General features: G+C 45.0%; 1 protein-coding gene across 2 annotated transcripts in view; it reads right to left on the reverse strand.

Moving 5' to 3' along the window:
• SLC4A10 (solute carrier family 4 member 10) overlaps positions 1–22788 on the reverse strand; it is a 199365-nt gene that overhangs the window by 110211 nt on the left and 66366 nt on the right. For both annotated transcript variants that reach the window (XM_075001902.1, XM_075001901.1), the window contains exon 3: positions 11234–11380. In XM_075001902.1, the coding sequence (XP_074858003.1) occupies positions 11234–11380 (147 nt within the window). The remainder of the gene's footprint in view (positions 1–11233; positions 11381–22788) is intronic.

Below are 22788 nucleotides of genomic sequence, written 5' to 3' on the forward strand. Positions count from 1 at the left end.
TTTAATGATGTCTCAGCCTGCCGAAAAGGGTAAAATAAAGCCAAGGTACAGACAACTGTCAGACAAGCCAACTACCACAGACATCTTTGCTGCACTATAAGTTTTAATGAACAACTTTAACTCAGTTCACAATGCTGGGGTATTAAATTTTCAATCATGGTTTCCATTAGACCTATATTGATAGGCCCCACAAGCAAATATCTCCATGAATTTTAAATCTCCCATTATTCACAGACATGAATTGTCCTACTAGACCTGCCTACATAGCTAGAAACTTTCTCCCAGCACACAACCTATTCCCCTTCCTTCTTTTCCCCATGACCCGCTCCTCATTGCACAATGAGCTGGTACACTGTCTCAGAGACAGACTGCTCTTCCCTTAGGACTTTCAAATATCAGCAAAAACAGAGGCAGTCATAACACATTTGACTTACATTTATTTGCACACTACAGTTTTATTGGTTCAAATGCTCTAACAATTTTAAAACCTATTTGTAATAAAATTCAAATCTCAAATCATACAACTTTGGATGGCATCCAGTATCTCCAGAAATGCATAACTACTGTTTCTACCACCGGACTTCACAGCTCAAAGAACCAACAAGGATCCTTTGGGAGCATCTGTAGGAGCCATGGTATTAGTCAGTTGAGAAAGAGAATAGCAGACTATGGCTACGTCTACACGTGCAGCCAACATCGAAATAGCTTATTTCGATGTTGCGACATCAAAATAGTCTATTTCAATGAATAACGTCTACACGTCCTCCAGGGCCGGCAACGTCAATGTTCAACTTCGACGTTGCTCAGCCCAACATCGAAATAGGCGCAGCGAGGGAACGTCTACACGTCAAAGTAGCACACATCGAAATAGGGATGCCAGGCACAGCTGCAGACAGGGTCACAGGGCGCACTCAACAGCAAGCCGCTCCCTTAAAGGGCCCCTCCCAGACACAGTTGCACTAAACAACACAAGATACACAGAGCTGACAACTGGTTGCAGACCCTGTGCCTGCAGCATAGATCCCCAGCTGCCGCAGAAGCAGCCAGAAGCCCTGGGCTAAGGGCTGCTGCCCACGGTGACCATAGAGCCCCGCAGGGGCTGGAGAGAGAGCATCTCTCAACCCCCCAGCTGATGGCCGCCATGGAGGACCCGGCAATTTCGACGTTGTGGGACGCGGATTGTCTACACGGTCCCTACTTCGACGTTGAACGTCGAAGTAGGGCGCTATTCCTATCTCCTCATGAGGTTAGCGACTTCGACGTCTCACCGCCTAATGTCGAAGTTAACTTCAAAATAGCGCCCGATGCGTGTAGACGCGACGGGCGCTATTTCGAAGTTGGTGCCACTACTTCAAAGTAGCGTGCACGTGTAGACGCAGCTTATGGGGACTAAGAAAACTGAAAAGTGCAAAACTGTTTTGGGGGGGTCTGAAGATTTGGAGCAACTGCCGCCATTCATCCCCTGGCCCTCATTACCTTTATCCCCTGCCTTCTTACTCTGCATAAGAGACCATTTTCTGACCCTTCAATCTTCGCAACTATTCCTGCTCCTCATGTCCCCGATCTTGTGCCAATCCTTCCAGCCCCCAGTCTCTGCCCCCTCCTGGCACTCCCATTCTCCATCACATGTTTTGAGCCTCCTCATCTCCCCAGGCTTGTAGGCTACAGGAGCAGCCTCCACCACTTCCTCCTAGCTCTTCACGTGGGCTTCCCTTAAAGGGGAAAGTGAGCGAGAGAGAGAGAAAGAGCAGAAGAGGACAGATCGATTGGTTTCCCCCGGTTTTTCTGCTTAAGCATCCACAAGAACCAGAAAGATGAACTATGGAGGAATCCTTACAACCCTGCTGAATCCAAGTCATGTAAGAGCTGGCTACCTTAAATCTCTCCCTCCTCCTCCTTGAGAAAGGCTCTCCCCAAAGGTAGGGCCCTTGTTGGTCCTACTGGGAGGCGAGGTGATGCCCCCTGTTATGGTCTGATGCACTCCAAAACAGCACTGCTAAATCAAAAGGAAATCAAAGTGTGACATTCGAGTAGATGGTCAATCAAACAAGGCCATAAACCGGATAAGACAGCAACAGTCTGAACCAAAAAACACAACAATCCAAATGGGCCTTAAGTAACTGCACACCCCCAGTGCAATGTGTGTAAACACACCAGCACACAAACCAGAACACTGAGTTCAGGAAGCAGCCAGGAAACCAACAGGAAGAGGGAGCAGGAAGCTATATGCAGAAGACAACACTCAAGTCACCATACCCCCATTGAGCATGGGTAGATGGGATGTTGGGAGAGGGGAAGTAGGAAATCCTCTAAAACATCATTTTTCCCACCTGCCCCATGAAGACTCCCAAGAGAAAGTAATATAGGCCAGAGGTTCTCAAACACATTTGATTGCACTCCCCTTCTTTGTGTCTGTACATGTAACAGTTTATATCTACTCCCTCCCTGCCCTGGGTACCAGTCAGCTGCTGTGCTTTCCTGCCACCCATTTCTGAAGGCAGAGAGGAGAACAGTGTCTCTGTTTGAATGCTCAGCTTGGAAGGCAGTGCCACCAGCACTGCTGATGGTGTTGCTTCCTTCAGAGCTGGGTGCCCAATCAGTAGCTGTTACTCTCCTGTCACCTAGCTCTGAATGTGCACTGTACCTTTTCCCCCTAAATCTTCTCACCCACTCCTATTTCTATTCCACACCTCCAGCACCCCAGTTTGAGAACCTCTGATACCATCTCAACCTTTAAGCCAATGGAACTGCACTGCCAGGGAGCTTAGGAATAGGGGGAACATGTACATGATGAGGAACGTGCAGACGAGCCTGACATTTTCCAGTCATTGGCAGTTTGTAGGCTGAGTCTCAACACTGGATTGGGGATGAGGCAATGCAGGGAACTCTGTGAGATGCACTTTGGGTTTTCTACTCTTCTAACCGCTACCACTGTGTTAGCTCTTGTCTTTTCATATGGAAAACTGTTGTAGGCAGTAAGCTCCCTTCATTACTGTAACCATGGATATAAAGAAGGCAGAATTTATTTTCTGTAAATTGTCATTTATTGCAGTGCACATTTGTGTTGTATAGGATGCCGTTCTCAGCAGTAAATGAAATGAAACATTAAAAATAGCTCATTTCTCTGAACTCCACATAGATGAAATATGAATAAAATCCTCCATAAGACTTATGTTTAGCACATGGTAGAGACCAAAACTTGCTGCCAAATGTACTTCTGAGTTATTTGCAGCTCTGTTAGAAGAAATTTTCAGCTACAGTATCAGCAAATGTGTTGTGCCATACCTGTTTTATTTGTGATCATTTTCAGTTTCACTATATGCAGCTTTACACAGTCAGGAAAGTCCAGCAAGGACACAAAGTTTGTGCCACTGGATGGGATACTGACACCTTGTCATGACCCAGTGGACAAGGTCTACTTAGCAGATAAATAATAAAATCTATAATAAGTCCACAGAACTGTAATGGTACTTGTCTTTTCCTCGACACAGAAACACAAAATGTGGTTTTGGTTTATGTTTGAGGTCACTAGTTATAAACACGTACAGATCACCAGATTTACCTTTCCCTGGTACTTACAGGGCCATGGACCACAGTTTAGAAAGTGACAGGTCCACTTTTATCCCATGGGCTACACTTTAAGGAACACCAGCCTAATGCAAGCAAAAAACTGAATTCAATGGCTAGTATCTACCGTTGAAGATTAAAGTAAATGTAATAGGGAAGGTTAATCTTCCAGTGCATGTATTTGTTCAAGACAAAACCTAAGTGTGTGTTTTTGAGACTGGAGGAAGGGGGCATGTAAAACAAGCTTTTTTTTTTTTTTTTTTTTAAAGAAAAATAAATCTGTGGGAGAATCCCAGAACATGCAGTGCCAAGAACATCCAGTTCTCTTGGTGAAACTGAGCTTCCAGGATAATTACTGTTAAGTGATAATGAACAGTACTGTACCACAGAGCTCCAGCTTTTCTGATTGTATTATATTCACAGAAATACATATATTCAACATGGGAAGGAAATCAGTAGATCAGACCAATGCCTTCTCGTGTGGTTATTAGAAAAGTGGCTATGAAAATGGTACCTAGTTGCTGCATTTGGTTTGCTATGCCTGTGTCTTCTGAGTGATGCAGGACTACTTTACTGACAGCAGCATACTAACACAAATGAGGTAGAACGAACTGTCTTGTTTTCAACATTAGTACATAGGCAAAATTATTTGTTATTTTCCGATTCTTCATGCTTTACTGGTGGTGATAATTTATAGCAACATCCCAAGCAGGAAGAGCATAGTTTCATTTTCAGATACAAAGCTGGAACTGGAAGCTTGAAAATTCACATGGTTTGACTTAATGTGCTTTTATGTAGAAGGCAAAATGAGAGATATTTTTACTCAAATATTTTCAAACAGGAAAAAAGAGAGAAAATGAGAGAGAACTTGAGAATATAACAGCACAAGTGAGCAAAATAACAAATGAAATCTGTCTGTCCTACTCACACAATTAACTTAATAACATACTAAGGTGAGCAAGAATTTGACTCATTAAAAGTAGTAACAATTTACAAATGTCGGTGTATTTATGACACTTGAGGAAAAATAAACCAAAATTAAAACAGATTTCATTTCCATGCAGTCCAATTGTAACATGAGCCTTGAGGTAAAATGTGACACAGAGCCCTACTGAGAAATAAGAAACTGTAAATTTCTTCTGATCTGGGGAAGCAGAGACTTATTTTTTAACTTGATCACTTTTTGTCACCATTTGAGTAGAGTCAGCATTTTAATAAATCTGCTTTATTGTGTTTTTTTGCTTGCTATTTTTGAAAAGTAAAGTCAAAAAATAAAAATTAGAAAAGTGAGCAAGAACAATGGGCCCAGTTTTTTTAAAATTATTGTGTCTATCACTGTCATAGGTGTGCACTGCGTGTACGACACAAACGTGAAAAGACATGCAGACAGGTACACAAAGCAGTGCAAAGTGACCTTACTTCTTAGCTACCCCAAATAGGCTTCTGAAAATTGTACCAAGCTGGGTAGAGTAGTAAGCACCAGCTAGAACCAGGGAGAGGGTATTCTAGGGTGGGAAGGACACAGGACAGGAACCACAGTGAAATGAACAGTACCTGTCCCAGACCAACGGACCATTCTAGACAGCACATGTTAAAGCAGCCCTGTAGCTACTCCAACACACTCTAGCTCCCAGCTGCTCTCAGTATTCATGAGAGGAACTAAGGCTCAGAACCAACTTTGTCCCCCACCTCTTTAGGTGGGCTGAGCACAAGAACACTAGCCTGCAGAGCCTAACTGCACAGTGAAGGTGCAGAAAAGTGGTATAAATTAAGTCTGCCTGGGTAAGTACCTTCCAGAGATGTAAATCCAAGTTAGAATTCTGGTGCAGAATGGAACTGCAGACACTGCTACTGACCTAGCATTTCCTACTATATATGATCCCATTATGAAATTGCAACTGAGCCCTTAACTTTTTTAGACGGTCAAACCCTAGTTTCAGCTTAGATTTTCTCTCAGCTATTGGCAATACTTTTTCCCTCAGATGCCGACCTCGTTACCACTGTCCACTCTTTCTCACCTGCAGATGTGACTGCTGCACTGTACAGTCTACATGGCTATATTTACAGTCTGCAGCTGGGGACTAGCTTAGTGGCGCTATTTGCAGAAAGATCTGACCACTGTTTTCTGTAGAGGCTGCCTCAACCCTATGGCAGTCCAGCAATCTGCTCTGCTCCTCCCCATCACCCTCCCACAGTCCATTGCACTTTGCTTCTTTGCCCTGATAATCGCCCTGGCTTGTGTTGTGCGAGGCGGGGCCAAACCAGCAGAACCGGGGGAGGATGGGGCACGACAAGAGCAGAGTTTGGGGGGACAAGGTGGAGTGGAGACAAAGGAGGGGTGGGACCTGTTGGAGGGTTGCCCAGGACTCCAGGCCTGGGGGGAGTTGCACAGGGCCTGAGGGGTGGCCCTGATTGGCCCAATAAAAGATATTACACTGTAGTTCTTAGTTTGAAGACTTTAAAAGCCTGTTGTTCTTCTGCTCATGAAACGCTGCTCACTCCATGAGAACTTTCCCTTTCTTCCCAATTCACAGCTGGCCATAGAGTTTACACAAGAGACAAATACTTTATACACACACTGAGATGAATAAAAGTGTTCATAAATTTTCTTTGGGATAAGTAACGCACTTCACCACTAAAATACATAAATTATACTTGCATCTTCAGATTAGAATAATGGTACTTTGTCTCGTCTTTGGGTAGTTGTTGTGCAGACTGGAGTGTTCTGCTTCTCTCTGAGCAGCTAAGATCTTCACTTTTTCCAGTGTCTTTATTGTTCACCTTTTGTATCTTACACTTCAATACTTCTGCTTTCATACCAGACTGCTTCAAAATATTTACTAGTTGTTCTCATCACAAAAGTCCTCATTTATTTTCGTGACATACTTCAGACCCCTGGGCTTTATCACTCAGGCCATGTCTACACTTATGAAAAGCTTTGAAAAGGCCATGCTAATGTCCAAATAGAAGAATACTGATGAGGTGCTGAAATGAATATTCAGCACCTCATGAGCATGCCGCTGGCCACGGCACCTCAAAAGTGCCACATTTCGTTCACACATGGCTCATCTACATGGGGGTCCTTTTTGAAAGGACCCTGCAAATATTAGCTGATAGGAAAAAGGGGATTTCGATGTTTGCAGGGTCCTTTTGAAAAGGACCCCCATGTAGACAAGACACGGGTAAGCAAAACGTGGCGCTGGCGGCATGCTAATGAGGTGTTGGATATTCATTTTAGCAGCTCATTAGTATTTTTCAATTTGGCCATTAGCATTGCCATTTCAAAGTTTTTCGTAAGTGTAAACGTAGCCTTAGTCTCATAAAACCTATTTTCCTGCATCTTTCTTCTTGCACCTGCTAGCTGAACACACTTTCTTTCGGGAGATTCCAACCCACTTCTATGAAGAAGGAACGCTTTTAACAAAAACTGGTGCAAGTGAGGATGTTGACCATCTCTCAATGCTTATTTAATCCAGAATCTGCCAGAAATTCAAATTCCTAGGAATCTTTGGTCACTACCATTGTATAACAACGCCTCCTCTCAATCCAGTACAATACAGATGTGAGTTCTGTAACTTTCAGCCATTGCTGGTTTTAAATCCTGTAACTTTCTGTAAGTTTAGTAACAGTAGCTTTGTAGGACAGATTTAGCTTTGTTCTATATGGTTATATTTTGTTTCATAAGCACAGTTTTGTAGCAGCTCCTAGGCCTATATAAAGCATTATAAGTTAGTAAGAAATTGTTCATAGATACCATGAGTCTGTAAGAAATCCTGGCTGTTCCTTTGTAAAAGAAATTGCTCTCTCTGAGGTCAGCTTTCCTTTTTGTGAGTGAGGAAAGCACGAATGTGCACAATGGAATCAGTCCCCCAGGCCAGCCTGTCAGGATGACCAGCTGCCAGCAGCACCTTGATGGCCAGAGAATAATAGGAGCTGAGCCCTGCAAAAGAACCCACCTAAAAAGGGAAAGAGGCCCCATAAAGAGAAGATCAAAGTCTCACCCGCTGTTAGGTGATGACTCACAGCCAAACAGAGTCCTGGGACAATGGTGATGACTCATGGTCATAAAACCTCCTGGTGCAGTGGGACAAGACAAGAGCTATAGACTGAAACACAAAAAAGATGGGCAAAAAGCTATAGAACTTTTTCTTGCCATCACCTCTCTGCAAAAGTTGGTCTCAGCTGGCTGGGGAAGTAGGCTGACTTCTCCTGAGTATTACACTGACAAGAGAACCAGCTGACAAAGGGGTCACACAATCAGCTCACCACTCTGGATTCATGACTGCAGCCAGACTCACTGGACCCTGCTATGCCTTGCCTTCCTCTACTGTCCCTATGCAACTCTTCACCTGTGTGAGCTCGCCTGTGTTAGTGTATGACTGCAGGTATGAGTGAGTGTGAGTGAGTGTTTGAAAGCTCATTCCCCTTTTTCCTTTAATTCAACAGCAGCATTTAATAAAATACATATTAGTGTAATCCTGTTGTGATCTTTAGAGTCAATTAAGATAACATTTAGATTTTGGGGGGGGGGTGTCACATGAAAAATTTTGGAGTCCCTGGATCAGTAGGACAGATTTTTAGCAGGCGATATGGTAATAGGCACATGATCAATTGCAAAGGTACATCAATTGCATATGAATGTGATCAGTGCTTTTTTAATGCCAACACTTGCTGGTATTCAGTACTGGCACCTTGGCAGCCCCAGCCACTTGAGTATAAGTGCATCTGTTGCAGGAGGAGGGGTGTACTTAAGTACAAGTCGGGGTGTCCCTCTGGAAAATTACGTGAATAAAAGTATACGCGCATGCATCACAACTTTATTGTACTCAAGTATCCAGAAGTGAAAGCAGTTGCACTTTTTACTCAAGTAACTTCTGGGGTATTATTTCTACCTCTGCTCATTACTTTATTGGAAAGTATTTACATCAGATATAAAAAGTTATGAAGATGAAGTTACAGAAAGAAGATATGCTTTTCAGCTTTTCCAATTTCCTTTGTGAATGCTTCCTGTTTGTCTCTCATTTGGGTTCTGTGTCACCCTTTGTATCCCCATTTGGGTATTAGCAAATTACAGGCACTTCCCAGTGCATGAACACACACACATGCTCTGCAATAAAAATCAATATTGTGAGGCAAATATTTTCCATGTTTAGGAAAAGCTTTCTGAAGTGCTACAGAGTACAGTTATTTAACTACCTGAAGTTACTGGTATGAGTGTTGGTGTGGCTTATGGAAGTGAAGCATTCAGGCATTAACTTCAGAGCAAGCTCAATGTAGATAATAGTTGTGAAAGCTTTTGCCCATTCCCTTGAAAATGCACTTCAGTCTCAGTTTTCAATATTATTGTTACTGCACTCTTTTACCTCTGCAGAATGGAGACTTACTGTCACTTATGCTGAACTGTGCCAAAGAGTGTTTTGTGATGTGCATATCAAACATTGTAAGTATGAAGATTTTTTTTTTTAAACTTGTGATATAGGAAAGGATACAAACCTTGGCAAGGACCAGGGCAAAGCTTTTCAGGAGAGCATGCTCCCATTCACATAGCTAAATGCAACTAGGGCCGTGTCTACACTAGCCCCAAACTTCGAAATGGCCATGTAAATAAGGGGACTTCGAAGTAGGCAGGGTCCTTTCGAAAAGGAGCCCCATCAGGACAAGCCGCGTGGCGGTGAGCCGCGTCAATTTCGAAGTGCTGCAGCCGCCCGCATGCTAATGAGGCGCTGAATATGTATTTCAGCGCTTCATTAGTAAACTTTGAAATGGCCATTTACTAGTTTGGGGCTAGTGTAGACATAGCCTAGGAGACTGATTGGGAGTGGTTGTGTCCTAGACGCTTTTGAGTATCTGGCCGCTCAGTTAACATTAGCTTCCAGTGTTTCACTATTAAAAATATACAACATTATGTAAGCAGAAGTTCTTTCTTTAAAATATTTTGAAGAACTTTAAACTCTATTTTTTTAAAAGAAAGATTGTTTGAAAAAAATAACTTCTCTTACTATGCCTCCAAATACTAATCATGGTAAAAAGCAAATACATTTGTACTAATGGTGCATGTTTTTCATAGATTTGAAATATACAGCCTATTTTAAGTGTCTATATTTTAGAGATTTGTTCACCTGTCTGTGAGAAAGTCTGGCTGTCTGCAAGTACATTTGTTCAAGAACTCCTCCTAAATGTTGCTTCCTCTTATCCTAACTTAAAGCAATGCCAGTGTTTGGTTGCACCAGGAAAAGGAGATGTGTGTGGAATTCAATTATTTTCCATTACATGGAAAGGGAGGGGGTTGATCCAAGGACAGCAGTACTGCACAATGACCACTGGGGGGCAGCAAGCATGGGGACAGCTATTCTACAAATTGACCACTGGAGGCAGCTGCACCTGGAAGGGAGCAGCCAGCTGGGGATGGAGCTTGCCATCTTGCAGACCACTGGTCCAAGTAAGTACCCCCTCTGGCCCAGAACCTTCCCCCAGCTGTGCACAGCCCCTCCATGGGGCCACACCAAGGCAATGGTGGAAAAGCCTTCTAATATATCATATTTGCTTGTGGTAACTGAAATACATTCCAAACTGAGACAACTCAGCCATTTTCCCTCATCAATATTAGGCATTCAGGACATTCTTAATCCTCTATTTTCCTTCTGATTTCGAGAACCATGCTCTTCTCTTCCTCCTTTTTCATCCCCCATATATTTTACTGTGAAAGATGTAAGTAAATCAAGTCCTTTCATACAGACTTAGAGCTTCACTATGTGCAATACACGGTTTCAAAGCTTTCCACCAAGATAATTTAAAATTCAGTCTAAAATAAAGGATCTTGTAATGACTACTTTGCAACCTAAAATTACAGTGGCACTTATGCTTCCCCAGTGAACTAAAAATATTCTTTTGTGCTACACTGTGATATGCTTTCCATTTAGTTTAAGTGGTTTGTTTTGCTAGCTTCTTCCTCTCCTTCAAGTCCACAGTTAGCCGTCATCCAGATGTGTATGCATGAGGGCACACGTCAAGCACACATATGGAAGTGCTCATTATTCTTCCCCTTTTCAGTACATTTGGCATGGGGGAGTGGCTGAGATCCTTCTTACACTACATATATTTGATGAAATATCACATTTCTCTACGTAAATTCCTGTCTTCTTTGCATTCACTGTTGTTTCTGTGTCTCTAAACACAAAAGACAGGACATGATCTTTACTAGACACTAAAGCTAATCTCATAAACTGACCCATGTCACATGACATTTCCATCTCACATTGCCACAAAAATGACAAAAGCAAGATACAAACTCTGGATCAGACCTTAAGCTGACATAAATGAACAAAAATTCTATTTTAATATTAGCACTACATTATGCAGTCTTGTTACAATTTAGAGAAACTTGTTCCCCAGCACCAATAGTTTTCATCCATCTATATAGAGTCCCTATCACCAAATAAATGCTCTAGAATGCTACAGAATTTTAGTATTTTCATTTATTCATCCACTAAGCTTGAACACAGTATAAGGAAACTTCAAAAGATTGTTAGACAGACCTGAAAGGTTCCAGGCTGCAACCCCAAAGCCCCAATGTCAAAACTGACTAAAACATAAGAGGAGGATAAATTAGGAATTGTCACACTGATGTTTACTGCTAAAAGTTCCATCAAGAAGAAATTAACTTTACCAAAAGGAGGAGACTCTCTCCCATCCTCTAGTCCCGAATCTCGTTCCCTGTCCCTCTTTCTGTGTTTGTGTCCACGGTGTCTGTGACGTCGGTGGCTTTTTCTTCCACCCAGTGGCACATGTACTCCAATGAACAATGTTCGGTGACCTGCAAAGAAAGATATTGTTTAAAAAGTGCATATGGCAAGATACAGTGTCCTGTCATAACAATGAAGTGTCAGTGATGCTCAATTTGTTGACATAGGAAAAAATCCCAGTACTCTCACTTTCTAATGCTAGTATGAACTACCTTCTAGAGATTTGCATACAAAAATACATTTGGGATATGTTGTAAACTAACAATAAAAAAGATGTGGATATTCTTAAATTACATGCTTAATTAAAGCTATTTCTACACTACAAACTTACTTCGAAGTTAACTTTGAAGTAAGCTCCTACGTAGAAGAAGCATGCAGAGCACCTACACACACTTTCTCTTACGTCAAAGTTAACTCCAAAGTAAGGGAGGCTAACTTCAAAGTCACTACTCCATTCCTGGGAATGGAGTAGTGGCCCATTTCAAAGTTTAACTTCGAAATTAAGTGTGTGTGTAGATGCTCTGCACTCCTCACTTCAAAGCAATGGCTCTGCCAAGGAGGAGGACCCCTTGGAGGACAGAGACACTCTGGCCAGCCCAGGCAGGGCTCTATGGTCCCTGCTGGCCACCTTAAAAGAAACAGCTCCCCAGCAACCCCAGGCAGGAAGCTGAGACTGTGCCACAAGCAGGAACAGCACAAGCTCCCACTCGGACTGCCCCTGCTGAAAGCACCAGCCCGCCTCCACACCCCCTGGCTACCACGGCAGCATGCCAGGACCCTCCCTTTCCCCCGACCCTGAGGCCCCAGACAAGGAATCTGAGGGCTTACAGCACCTGGGCAAGGGCCATGCCAGGAGGGGACCTTCCTGGACTGAGGACGAGCTGAAGGACCTCCTCGCTCTGTGGGGGGAGGAGGAAGACCTTCGCCACACCTGGGCCCACCACAGAAATACAAAGGCCTTTGACCAGCTGGCCAGAAGCCTTGCCACCCCGACCACACTGGCAGGAGTGTGTGGATAAAAGTTAAAGAACTGAGGCAGACCTACATCAAGGCCCATGAAGCTGCCAGCCAGTCAGAGGCATGGCCCATCCACTGGCCCCAATACCAGGAGCTGCACAGGCTCCTGGGGCCAAGAAAGATGGCCACCCAAGAGCATCTGGCGGACACCACCAGTCCACCCCCTGTGGACAGTGCAGACGAGGTGGGCCCCTCCAGAACCACCAGACCAGCCAACTGAGACCAAAGGCGCTGACAAGGGCTCCAGTGATGGGACCCTTGTCATCACTCTCCCCTTCTAGACACGCAACAGAGCACCCTCTAGCCAAGCCATGCCCAAGCCCTGAGAGGTCAGAGCTGGTATGTATGGGATGAGCAGGATGTTGCCGGGGATGGGGACAGCACCACCCCCCGAACTGCCCCACAGCCCACATACCTGGGGACGGGGGAGGGAACGTGGGCCAACCCTCACCAACTGGGAACCTCTGGGCACCTGGGATCCCACAAGACTCATGGGCCATCGGGTGGCTAGGGACCGGGATCGGGGCCAGCGGACAGTAGGCTCCAGCCCCTCCCCTCCCCCCGAGGGTTGGGACTTAACACTAATGGGCCATCCCCCTGTCTTCTTCTGTCTCCACACATCCGTTGTCAGAAAGGCGCACACCAGGGCTGGCCACAGCCACAGGGGGCTGGGAGGTAACCCCCAGCCTGCATCCCCCACCCCAAAGCCACAGCAGGGCCTCCAACAGACAGCACTGGAGCGACAAGCACCCGTCTGCCAACCAGGTGGTCATGCAGGAGATGACCAGAGTGCTCTGGGACTGGCTGGTGATGGAGCGGGACATATGGGTGCAGCTGGCCAGCAGCCTGGATGCCATGGCCCAGGACTTGGCCACCCGCCTTGTCCAGCCACCTGCCCCCTTGCCAGCCTGGCCTGCAGCCGCTTCCCCCAGAGCCGCCCCTCTGGCAGCCACCCACACTCCCAGCAGACCTGCCACCATCCACCGGCCTGGAGCTGGCTTGGTGGCTGCTGGCGCAGGCAGGCGCACCTGGCCTAGCCCCAGTGGCCCCATACACACACTCCCTGGGGTGGCCAAGCCTGTGGCACTCCCACCCCAGCCCTACCTCCCTGTGGTCTTGGCCCCATCGTAGCCCCACAGGAGGCCCCACGACACAGGGTGGTAGGGGCAGCTGTGGCCAACGCAGCTCCCTGCCCTCCACACCCCTGGGTGACTGAGCCTTCCCCCACCTAGACCCCGTCCCAGTTCAGTCCCCCCGCCTAGCTCCCCACCTCCCTCCTGTGGAACATTCCCCCTGTGCACTGTAAATAGTTTCACACATTCTGTTTCGTTTTGCAAAAAAAAGTTTATTACCCCAATACAAAAGTTCAATGTTCCCACCCTAACCCCATGTCCCTGGTGCTTGGGGGGAGAGTGGTGAGCATGAGGGATGGGGTGGCGGAGTTGTGGTATGGCGTGTGACTGGGAGGGCCAGGGCAGGCGCTGAGCGAAGGCATGGCACAAGGCTTCCTGGGACCTGCCCCTATCCCTCTGTGCCTTGCAGCATGGGGCAGCGGGCAGCTGTTCATAGCTGGTCTGCAGCACAGCCCTGGATAAAGGACTCCCACTGGCCCTCCACAAGGTTGTGGAGGGCACAGCAGGAGGCGATGACTGAGGGGACATTTGGGAGGCTGACATCCAGCCTGGTGAGGAGGCTGCAAAACCTCCCATTACCAAATGCCTGCTCAACTGTGCACCTGGCATGGTTGAGGTGACCATTAAAGGTGTCCTGGGCTGGCATGGTGCATATGGTATAGGACAGCTTGAGCCACAGGTGCAGCGGGTATGTGGCATCGGCCATGATGCAGGGGGACATTGTGATTTCCCCAAGCGGGAGCTCTCATGGGAGGACAAATGTGACCTCCTGCATCTGGCATCCTAGCCTTGAATTCCGGAACACCCAGGCATCATTGGCCTTGCGCAGCCACCCCATGCACACGTCCAGGAAATGGCTCTTCATGTCCACCAGGGCCTGAAATACACCAAGTGGTACCCCATCCTGTTAATGTAGGTGCCCCAGCTGTGGTCTGGCACCCATATCACTACCAGTGTCCTGCCTAGAGCTCTGAAGCAATTGGGGAAGCCCAGGTCCACGTACTCAGCGAGGGCAATGTCCAAATCCCTGAGGGTGACGACTCGTGACAGGAGCACCCTGCTGATGGCTCAGATGACCAGAATGGAGGGCAGGAAGACACATCCATGATCGCCTGACCTGGAAGCCCCCCTGCCCCCTCCCCACCAGAGACTCCCTGCCCCTTGTTCCTTGCCCAGTAGCCCTCTCCCCAGGGTGGGTCCATGGTGGGGGCCAGGCTTACCTCAATCATCACCACTCCAACAGTGGCCTTGCTGATGCCAAATTGGTGGCCAACAAACCAGAGGCTGTCAGGGGTGGCCAACCTCCACAGGGTGATGGCCACCCTCTTCCGCACCAAGAGCGCTGGCTGCATTCGTGTGTCCTAGTGCTGGAGGACTGGGGCGAGCCAGTGGCAGAGATCTTTGAATGTCTGGTAGGTCATTCTGAAGTTCCTCAGCCACCACACATCATCCCAGTCCTCCAGCACCAGCCAGTCCCACCACTCGCTGCTGGTGGCAAAGCCCACTGGGGGCGGACGGGGGGGAATGGGGGAGGGGCACCAGTGCCGTGGCCAGGGCCTGCAGGCTGGGTCCCATGCAGGAGACCCAGCTGCACCACTGAAAGATCAGGGTGACCAGTGTGGCCAGCAGGCTGGCCAGGGTGGAGAGGACCTCGCCCTTGGGGAGGGTGAGAGCAGGCATGTTGCTCATCTGTTCTCCCCAGCACATGCTCTGTTGCCATCCACAGCCTGGTAGCCTTGAGCACATGCAGGGTGGGGGTGTTGGGAGGGGCCCTTTAAGGGGTCAGCTGGCTGCAAGCTCACAAGGGCTTCTAGGCCATGCAATTCTATGCCTGCATCATTTCCAGGCCCCTTACTTCAAAGTAGGGGCTAATTGTGTGTAGATGCTTAACTTCAAAGTAAGGGTCAGCCTACTTCAAACTAAGGGAAGGTGCATTTTGTGTGCAGACACTCCACTTCAAAGTTGCTTACTTCGAAGCATACAACTTCAAAGTTATTTTGACTGGAGACACAGCCTAAATGACTCTGGTTTGTTTCAACTGGAGTTTTATGCAAGTTGAAGCAGTGAACGCACCAAAGCCTGCCAATGAAGCCAACGGAAATTTGGACAAAAAAAAATCAGGACAGGATATAAAATATATACAACAAAATCCCTATACTTCCATAATGTACTTTTTATGCCGACTTACAAATAAATAACAGATAGATTTTTATTTCCACTGGCATTTAATTTTCCAAAATTAGCAACGTCCCACTGACCACAAACACCTGTAACCCTTGATTGTCGAGCCTGTAGGATTTTGCTGATCAAGCCCCACAGATCTGCACATCTCAATTATCTGACACAACAGAATAATAGCACAGTAAATCACTTCAAAGACAGATAATGTAATATTGCATCAGTTGAATCATGAAATGTGACAAAGATGAGAAAGAAATCTGTCATCTCCTATTACACACTCTACCAGCTGGAATTCACTTACAAGGAAATATTCTGGTAAATGATTTTAGGAGGCCAGAGTACACAGTAAGCCTGACAGACTCCTTTCTTATGATTGTGCCATTTTGTGATGCAAGAGGTACACTGTCAACTTTGAAAGGATTTATTGTGCTATTATTCTGTTATATCATATGACAGAGATATATAGGAAGCAATTTTTGACCAACAAATATAAGTATATACCTCTCTGATTGTTCACACCAAATGTGTTTTCTTTTCTGATGGAAATGAACATAATATAGCTAGTCAATAATTCTGCTTTGCTGCAATCATTTAGCTGTGTCAATCATATGAAAAGGTCAAATACATTAAGCTGCTGTAGCACGTGATCTCTAATCCCTTCGAGACTAGGGGCAGAAAACACAGCAAGACATAATTTGTCACGGTATATGAAAGAAATTCAAGGCTGGCAGTAATTCTCTGCAGAAGCAGAAATAAACAAGCTGGAGAAAAACCTCTGACACAATATTAAAACAAAACTTACCTTCTTCCATTTAGTTTCTTATATAAATACTGAGAGATTTGGAAAGCATTGTCACTGATTCAGGAAAAATGTTCTTGCATATTCATGAGATTTTCTGAAGTACAGCTATGATGCAAAGAGAAATATTTCTTTGAGCTTTTTCTCTGCCTCTTGTTTAATATTGTTTTACTCCCAGAAAATGATTTACAGTGAAAAATAGGTGCTTTATAAGTATCTCAAATGCAGTGCAATCAATAATATACAAAATAAATAAAAATGTTCCCATAAAGATAATTTACTATACAACAATAATGTATTTCTGAATGTTTCCTTGGTAGGTATGTAGTACTCAGAAGCAGAGACGTCATCTAGGGTGAGTGAAGTCTCTGCCCTACAGCCTCAGCTAAGAGCCAGCTAGCCTTCAGCTCATGTGATAAGAGTGCAGGGCTTTAGACCCTATGCTCACAGGTTCTAGCTCTAGGCCTAGCAAACCGGGTCTGTGGCTGTTCTAGGTATAACACTGACTGCTGGGTGAAAGAAGAGAGACTGCCTTCTCAAAGGTTTAATCACATCCAAAGGCTCAAAAATACTCACGTGGTTTAGTAATTTAACCAATTGTTGTTGCTTTGTGAAAGGGGTGGACAAATTTATTCTAGTTTTGTGCCAGGTAACTATAAAGACAGATGCTTAATCTGTGAAATTCAGATTCAAATGTAGCTTCACACTTCACCTAGTTCTGAAAATTTAGCATATGAGGTTGGAACCCACACTGCTCTCTGTTAACTACAGTACTTTTTTTGTGCTGGTACTTACGGCACCTCAGCAGCCCCAGCCACAGGATTGGCTGCAAGGGCAGGGGAGAGAAGAAGGCTAAGCATCGGCGGCTCCTCCTCCCTTTTTTTTGAACTGCCCAAGTGTTCTCTTTATATACACACAAGAACCCATTTACACCTAACGAGTTTTTCCCTTGAAAAACTGAGGGAAAATAACAAGAAAAGACCCCAAGAAAAGACCACAGGGGACCACATTCACATTTGATTTAAGGTTGTGATGTTCCTCATGGATGCTCAGAGCTGTGAGGCACTTCACCATCACCTGCCCAGATTGTGAAACAGTCCTCTCCAACTCACGCTGTAGCTCAGCCAACAGCATCAGCCGAACAAGTACCGACTGCCAGGTCTTCACAGTCCTTGCAAACTCTTGCTCAGGCTAGTGACAGATACACCAATCCTCACATCCTTCTGCCAGCATCCCTCCGCTAGTGTCCAGTGCACGTCATTAGCCACTCACATAAAATAGCCAGGTAAGTTGTCTCCAAAGACACATCTTTTAGCACCTAAATTTAATCCTAATAAGAAGCTAAAATCCTTTTCTAAAGTAATTTCTCAACTAATGCAGTCTCACCGCATCAATAGCCCAACACGACCAGAAGGCAAATTTCATAAATGCAAGCAGCACAGTCCTCTTTCTTGTCCTTCACTGAGAAGCAAAGATGTCCTTTTCCCTTTCTCTTTTAGTCCAGTAAACGTTTAAAATACCCTTTATGAAATCTCCCTCATTGGTCATTCTCTGGTATGCTCCCCGTTCCTCACCACCCATCAATCTGTTTTTCTCGTTGACGTCACTTGCTAATAGGGCTTCCATTGTGTTGGCTTTATAATGCTTCATTTTCGTAAGAGAAACAGGGACAGGTAAACAGACATGTTTTTGTCTGGCAGAAAACCTTCCTGTCCATTCTGCCTTGTTATAGACTTTACAACACAAGTGGGGAACCTATATCCCATGGGCTGAATCCAGATCCAGGCTTCTCTTGAGCCAGCCCTGCCAGGCAGAAGCATGAGAAAGCCCTGGTGCGTGAAATGTGTGTCTTTTTTTCCCCCTGGGAGGTCAAGCCAATGAGGGTTTTTGTTTCTTTGTTTGTTTCTTGAGGGTCAAAGTTTGTTTCTTTTGTGAGTCTTTTTTGCTTGTTTTTAGTTGTTTTGTTGTTTCTCAAGGGACAAGCCAGTCAGGACTTAAGTGGTAGGCTTTTTTTGGGGGGTGGGGTGTTTTTTGGGTTATTGTTTGTTTGCTTTTCTTTTCCCTTATTTATGGTTCCAAATAGTTTTTCTTGAAGTCAGTGCCTCCCTGCTCCAAGGTTCCACACACCCCTCCTTTAAAAGATGATTTCAATATAAACTCATAGAATTGTAGAACTGCAGTCATCATCTAATCCAGTCCTCTGCAGGACTTGAGTCATTATCTAATCCAGTCCTCTGCACTAAGAGCAGGAATAAGTATTATCTAGACCCAGGCCCACTGAGGAGAAGGCATATAGGAGGCAATCACCCCAGGGGCTGGTGATCCAAAGGGACCCAAGGCTCCCAGCTGCCACTGCTGCTACTGTGGTAACAGTAGCAGCAGCAGCTGGAGACTTGCGCCTTTTAAATCACCACCAGAGCATCATGCTGCAAGGATTTATCACTTGAGGGCTAGTTACTCCTTTCAACTGAATCCCCACCCTGCTCAAGAACATGCCCACACCTTGCCTGAGGATCCTCAGAAGCTGTCGACTCCTAGATGGCTAGACCATCTCTGACAAATGCTAGTCAAATCGACTCCTAAAAATCACGGATGATGAACATTCTACAACCTCCCTAGCCCATTTATTCCAGTGACTAACCACCCTGACAAGATGGTTTTCCTAATATCCAGTCTAAATCTCCTTTGCTGCAATTTAAGCCCATTACTTCTGGTCCTACCCTTACAAGTTAAGAAGAGCAATGTTTGTCCTTCCTCTTTGTAACATTTTACGTACTTGAAAACTGTTATGTTCTCTCCCAACCTTCTCTTCTTCAGACAAAACAAACCCATTTTTTTTTTAAATATCCCCTCTTAGATTATGTTTTCTAGACCTTTTTGTTGCTCTTCTCTGGACTTTTTTAATTTATCTACATTTTTCATGAAATATGGAGCCCAGAACTGGACACAATATTCTAGTTGAGACCTAATCAATGCAGAGTAGGGCAGAAGAATTATTTCTCATATCTTGATTACAGTACAGCTGCTAATGCATCCCAGAATAATATTTGCTGTTTTTTTTTTGCAACTGTGTCACACTGTTGATTCATTTTTAGCTTGTGAGTCACTATAAACCCAGGCTTCCTTTCTTCAGGACTCCTTGCTAGGCAGTCACTTCCCATTTTGTATATGTGAAACTGATTTCTCCTTCTAAACAGAGTGCTTTGTGTTTGTGCTTATTGAATTTCATCCTATTTACTACAGACCGCACAGACCATTTCTCCAGTTTGCCCAGATCATTTTGAATTTTTATCTGTCCTCCAAAGCACTTTCACCCCCTCCTCCAGGCTTGGTATCATCCTCAATCTTTGAAAGCATGATCTCTGTGCCACTACATAAATCCTTCATGAAGATATAGAACTGGACCAGAACGGATTCCTGCAAGACCACTCAATTGCTATGTCTACCCTAGAGAGTTTTGTAGACAAAACTGGGGTTTGTCAACAAAACTGCTGTGTAGGAACTCCAGGGGGCCCTTTTGTTGACAGAGTGGAACAAAAGATTGATCCGCTTTTATGTATCGATGCAGTCTGTTGCCAGAAGTTTTCTTGGAACATCTCTTCTGACAGTAACTTCTGTAGACGGATGCTTCTAGCGTAAACATAACCAACATGTCCCTCCAGTTTGACTCTTAACTACTACTTAACTATGGACTGGGAATGTTTTTTCAACTAGTTACACACCCACTTTATAATTGTTTCATATAGCTTGTGTTTCTATAGTTGTTTGTGAGAGTGACTGAGTTAGTAGCCGAGCTAGTCTGTATCTTCAAAAACAACAAGAAATCCTTGGTTGAAATTCCAGAGCTGCAATTCATTTGCAAATTTGATTCCATTAACCAAGGACTGAACAGAGACTGGGAGTGGTTGGCCCATTACAAAAGCAGTTTCTCCGCTCTTGATGTTCACACCTCCACATTAGCTACTGATAATGGGCCACATCCTCCGTGACTGAATAGACCTTGTCAACCCTGGCCCTCCCCTTGACTGAGACTCCCTCTTTAACTCCTCCTCTGAAACCCCACCACTCATGGATCTGACGAAGTGGGTCTTTGCCCACAAAAGCCTATGCTCCGAAATATCTGTTAGTCTACAAGGTGCCACAGGACTTCTATTGTCAAAAGTCTTAGTAAAGTCAAGATATTACACAGTGTTTTATACACTTTCAGTATACATTATTCACAACAATGTTGAAGACCAGTACGCCATGGGCTTTCATTTCATACCTTACAGTAGACTTTTTGCAAAAGTACTGTGGAAGCAGTGTATTGGATCTGGTGAGTTTGACAGGAGGCTGAGACAGTATTAAACAGCTTGCCAGCTGGCACCAATGACTCTGTATCACAAAGGACAATGGAGTTACACCATGGATAACTTGTGAATCTACAGGAGAGTCAAGCAATGGGATCCTGAGGAAATATAGGGAATCAGGAAATTGACATAGTTTGCAGAGACAAGTAATAATTCGCTACAGAAGACGGAAGGAATGGGAAAAAATTATGTGAAACATCTGTGAAGCAAGAATTAAGGAGGCCTAAAGGAATACAGTTATAGGCTAGAAAGAGATAATTTGGGAGGAAAATGAAAATTACAGGATTCTAAAAAGTGATCAGACACTGAAAAATGAACTGAGTAGCAGAAAGATGGGAGAAAAGGAATGAACAGGACCAGTGTAGCATTGATTACTGAAAAACATCTCTCACTGAAAGAGATCTTGCAAGCTGCTGTCCAGAGTCTAGGGCTACACTATTAAAGTCAAATTTATTGAAGTGAACTTTTTACTGCTAGATTTTATAAAGTCGAAGATGAATGTCCACTAATCTCCAGAAAGTCAACATAGTGTCTCCATTGCCTTAGCTAAGCTTGACTGCAACAGCAGTGCATTGTGGGTACTTATCCCAGTGCCTGCAGCCCCGTTGCGTTATGGGGCTTGTGCCATTATGTTATGTGAAAAAAATGTAATGCAAGTGCTTGTGGGAGTCTGATATCATCCCAGGGTGCAATGTCCTCACCTCTCCTGCTGTTGGAAAACAAACAACCCAAGGAATTATGTGCCATTTTTCCAAAGCTTGCACTTGGCTCACACCACTGCACAATGCTAGCATGGACCTGAGCAGCTTAGAGCCATTCCACAGTATGTTATGGCCAAATCCTGAAGTGTTGTGCAGTATTTTATTAGACAAAGCCAGGGAGAGGATGAGATGGATTGGATGATTCAGATGATACTGAAGGACAGAGGACCAGGAATGCATAGCTCCTTGTTGCCCTGGACACATTCCAGAACCAGTGCTCCACTGAATGCAGACCTGAAACCAGCACACCCAGGTGGGAACACATCGTTTTGGAGGTCTGGGATGACCAGCAGTGTTTGCAGAACATCTGCATGTGCAAGGCCACTTTCACGGAACTTTGTGATTTGCCGTCCCCTGCCCTGAAGTGCAGTGATACCACAATGAGACCTGCTTTGTCAGTTCACGAATGAGTGGCAATTGCTCTGTGGAAGTTTGCAGTGCCCAACAGCTGTCAGTCACAGAGGAGGGATACAGATTGCTCACCAGCCGTGTGGTGAGGCAGGGCAGTCCTGGGAAATTTAATGGCCAGGGAGCAGTGTGATAACATCAAGGGGACAAACTTTAAAGAAAACCTGCCATTCCTCATCTAGGTTACCAAAAGAGACATCAGCCTCCTAAGAATAACAGAGAGTGAAAAAGAAAATATGCTCATACTCTGTGAGCACAGAGCTGGAAAATTGCCAGAATGCTGTGTGGTGCCATGATGCCAGATTATTTAGTGGTTGCCTGGCATGGCAAGGTGTGCTATCGTGGAAGCTGGAATAAATCAGGCCTTCCCAAGAACCTCATGCAAAAAATAGAAGAGAAACTGGCAGAGATCTTCACGGAGATCTCCAAAAAGGATAAGCACTCCATCCCCAGAAATATTAACAAGCTGTTCTAAGGGGCATAGATCCACTACACCTAATACACTACCCACTTGCAGAGGTTTAAAAAATATGCAAAAAAGGAGGAGGCCCCAATGCAGCTGCAATCTGCTTGTAGCAGTTTAAAAAATACATTCAATAGAAGAGCCCTCTCCAGCATTGCTCGACTCTGAAGCACCAGATGCCAATGAGGGAACTGACTCCAGCGTGAGGAAGACTCCTGGCTAGCAGGATCAGCTTTAAAACATGGTGATATACATAGCTCATAGAACTGGAAGGGATCTTGAGAGATCATTGAGCCCAGTCCCCTGCACTCACAGCAGGACCTATCACAATCCCTGGCAGATTGTTTTTTTAATCTGACTTGTCCCAG

Source organism: Carettochelys insculpta, chromosome 8 (genome assembly GCF_033958435.1).
Source record: "Carettochelys insculpta isolate YL-2023 chromosome 8, ASM3395843v1, whole genome shotgun sequence".
NCBI lineage: Eukaryota > Metazoa > Chordata > Testudines > Carettochelyidae > Carettochelys > Carettochelys insculpta.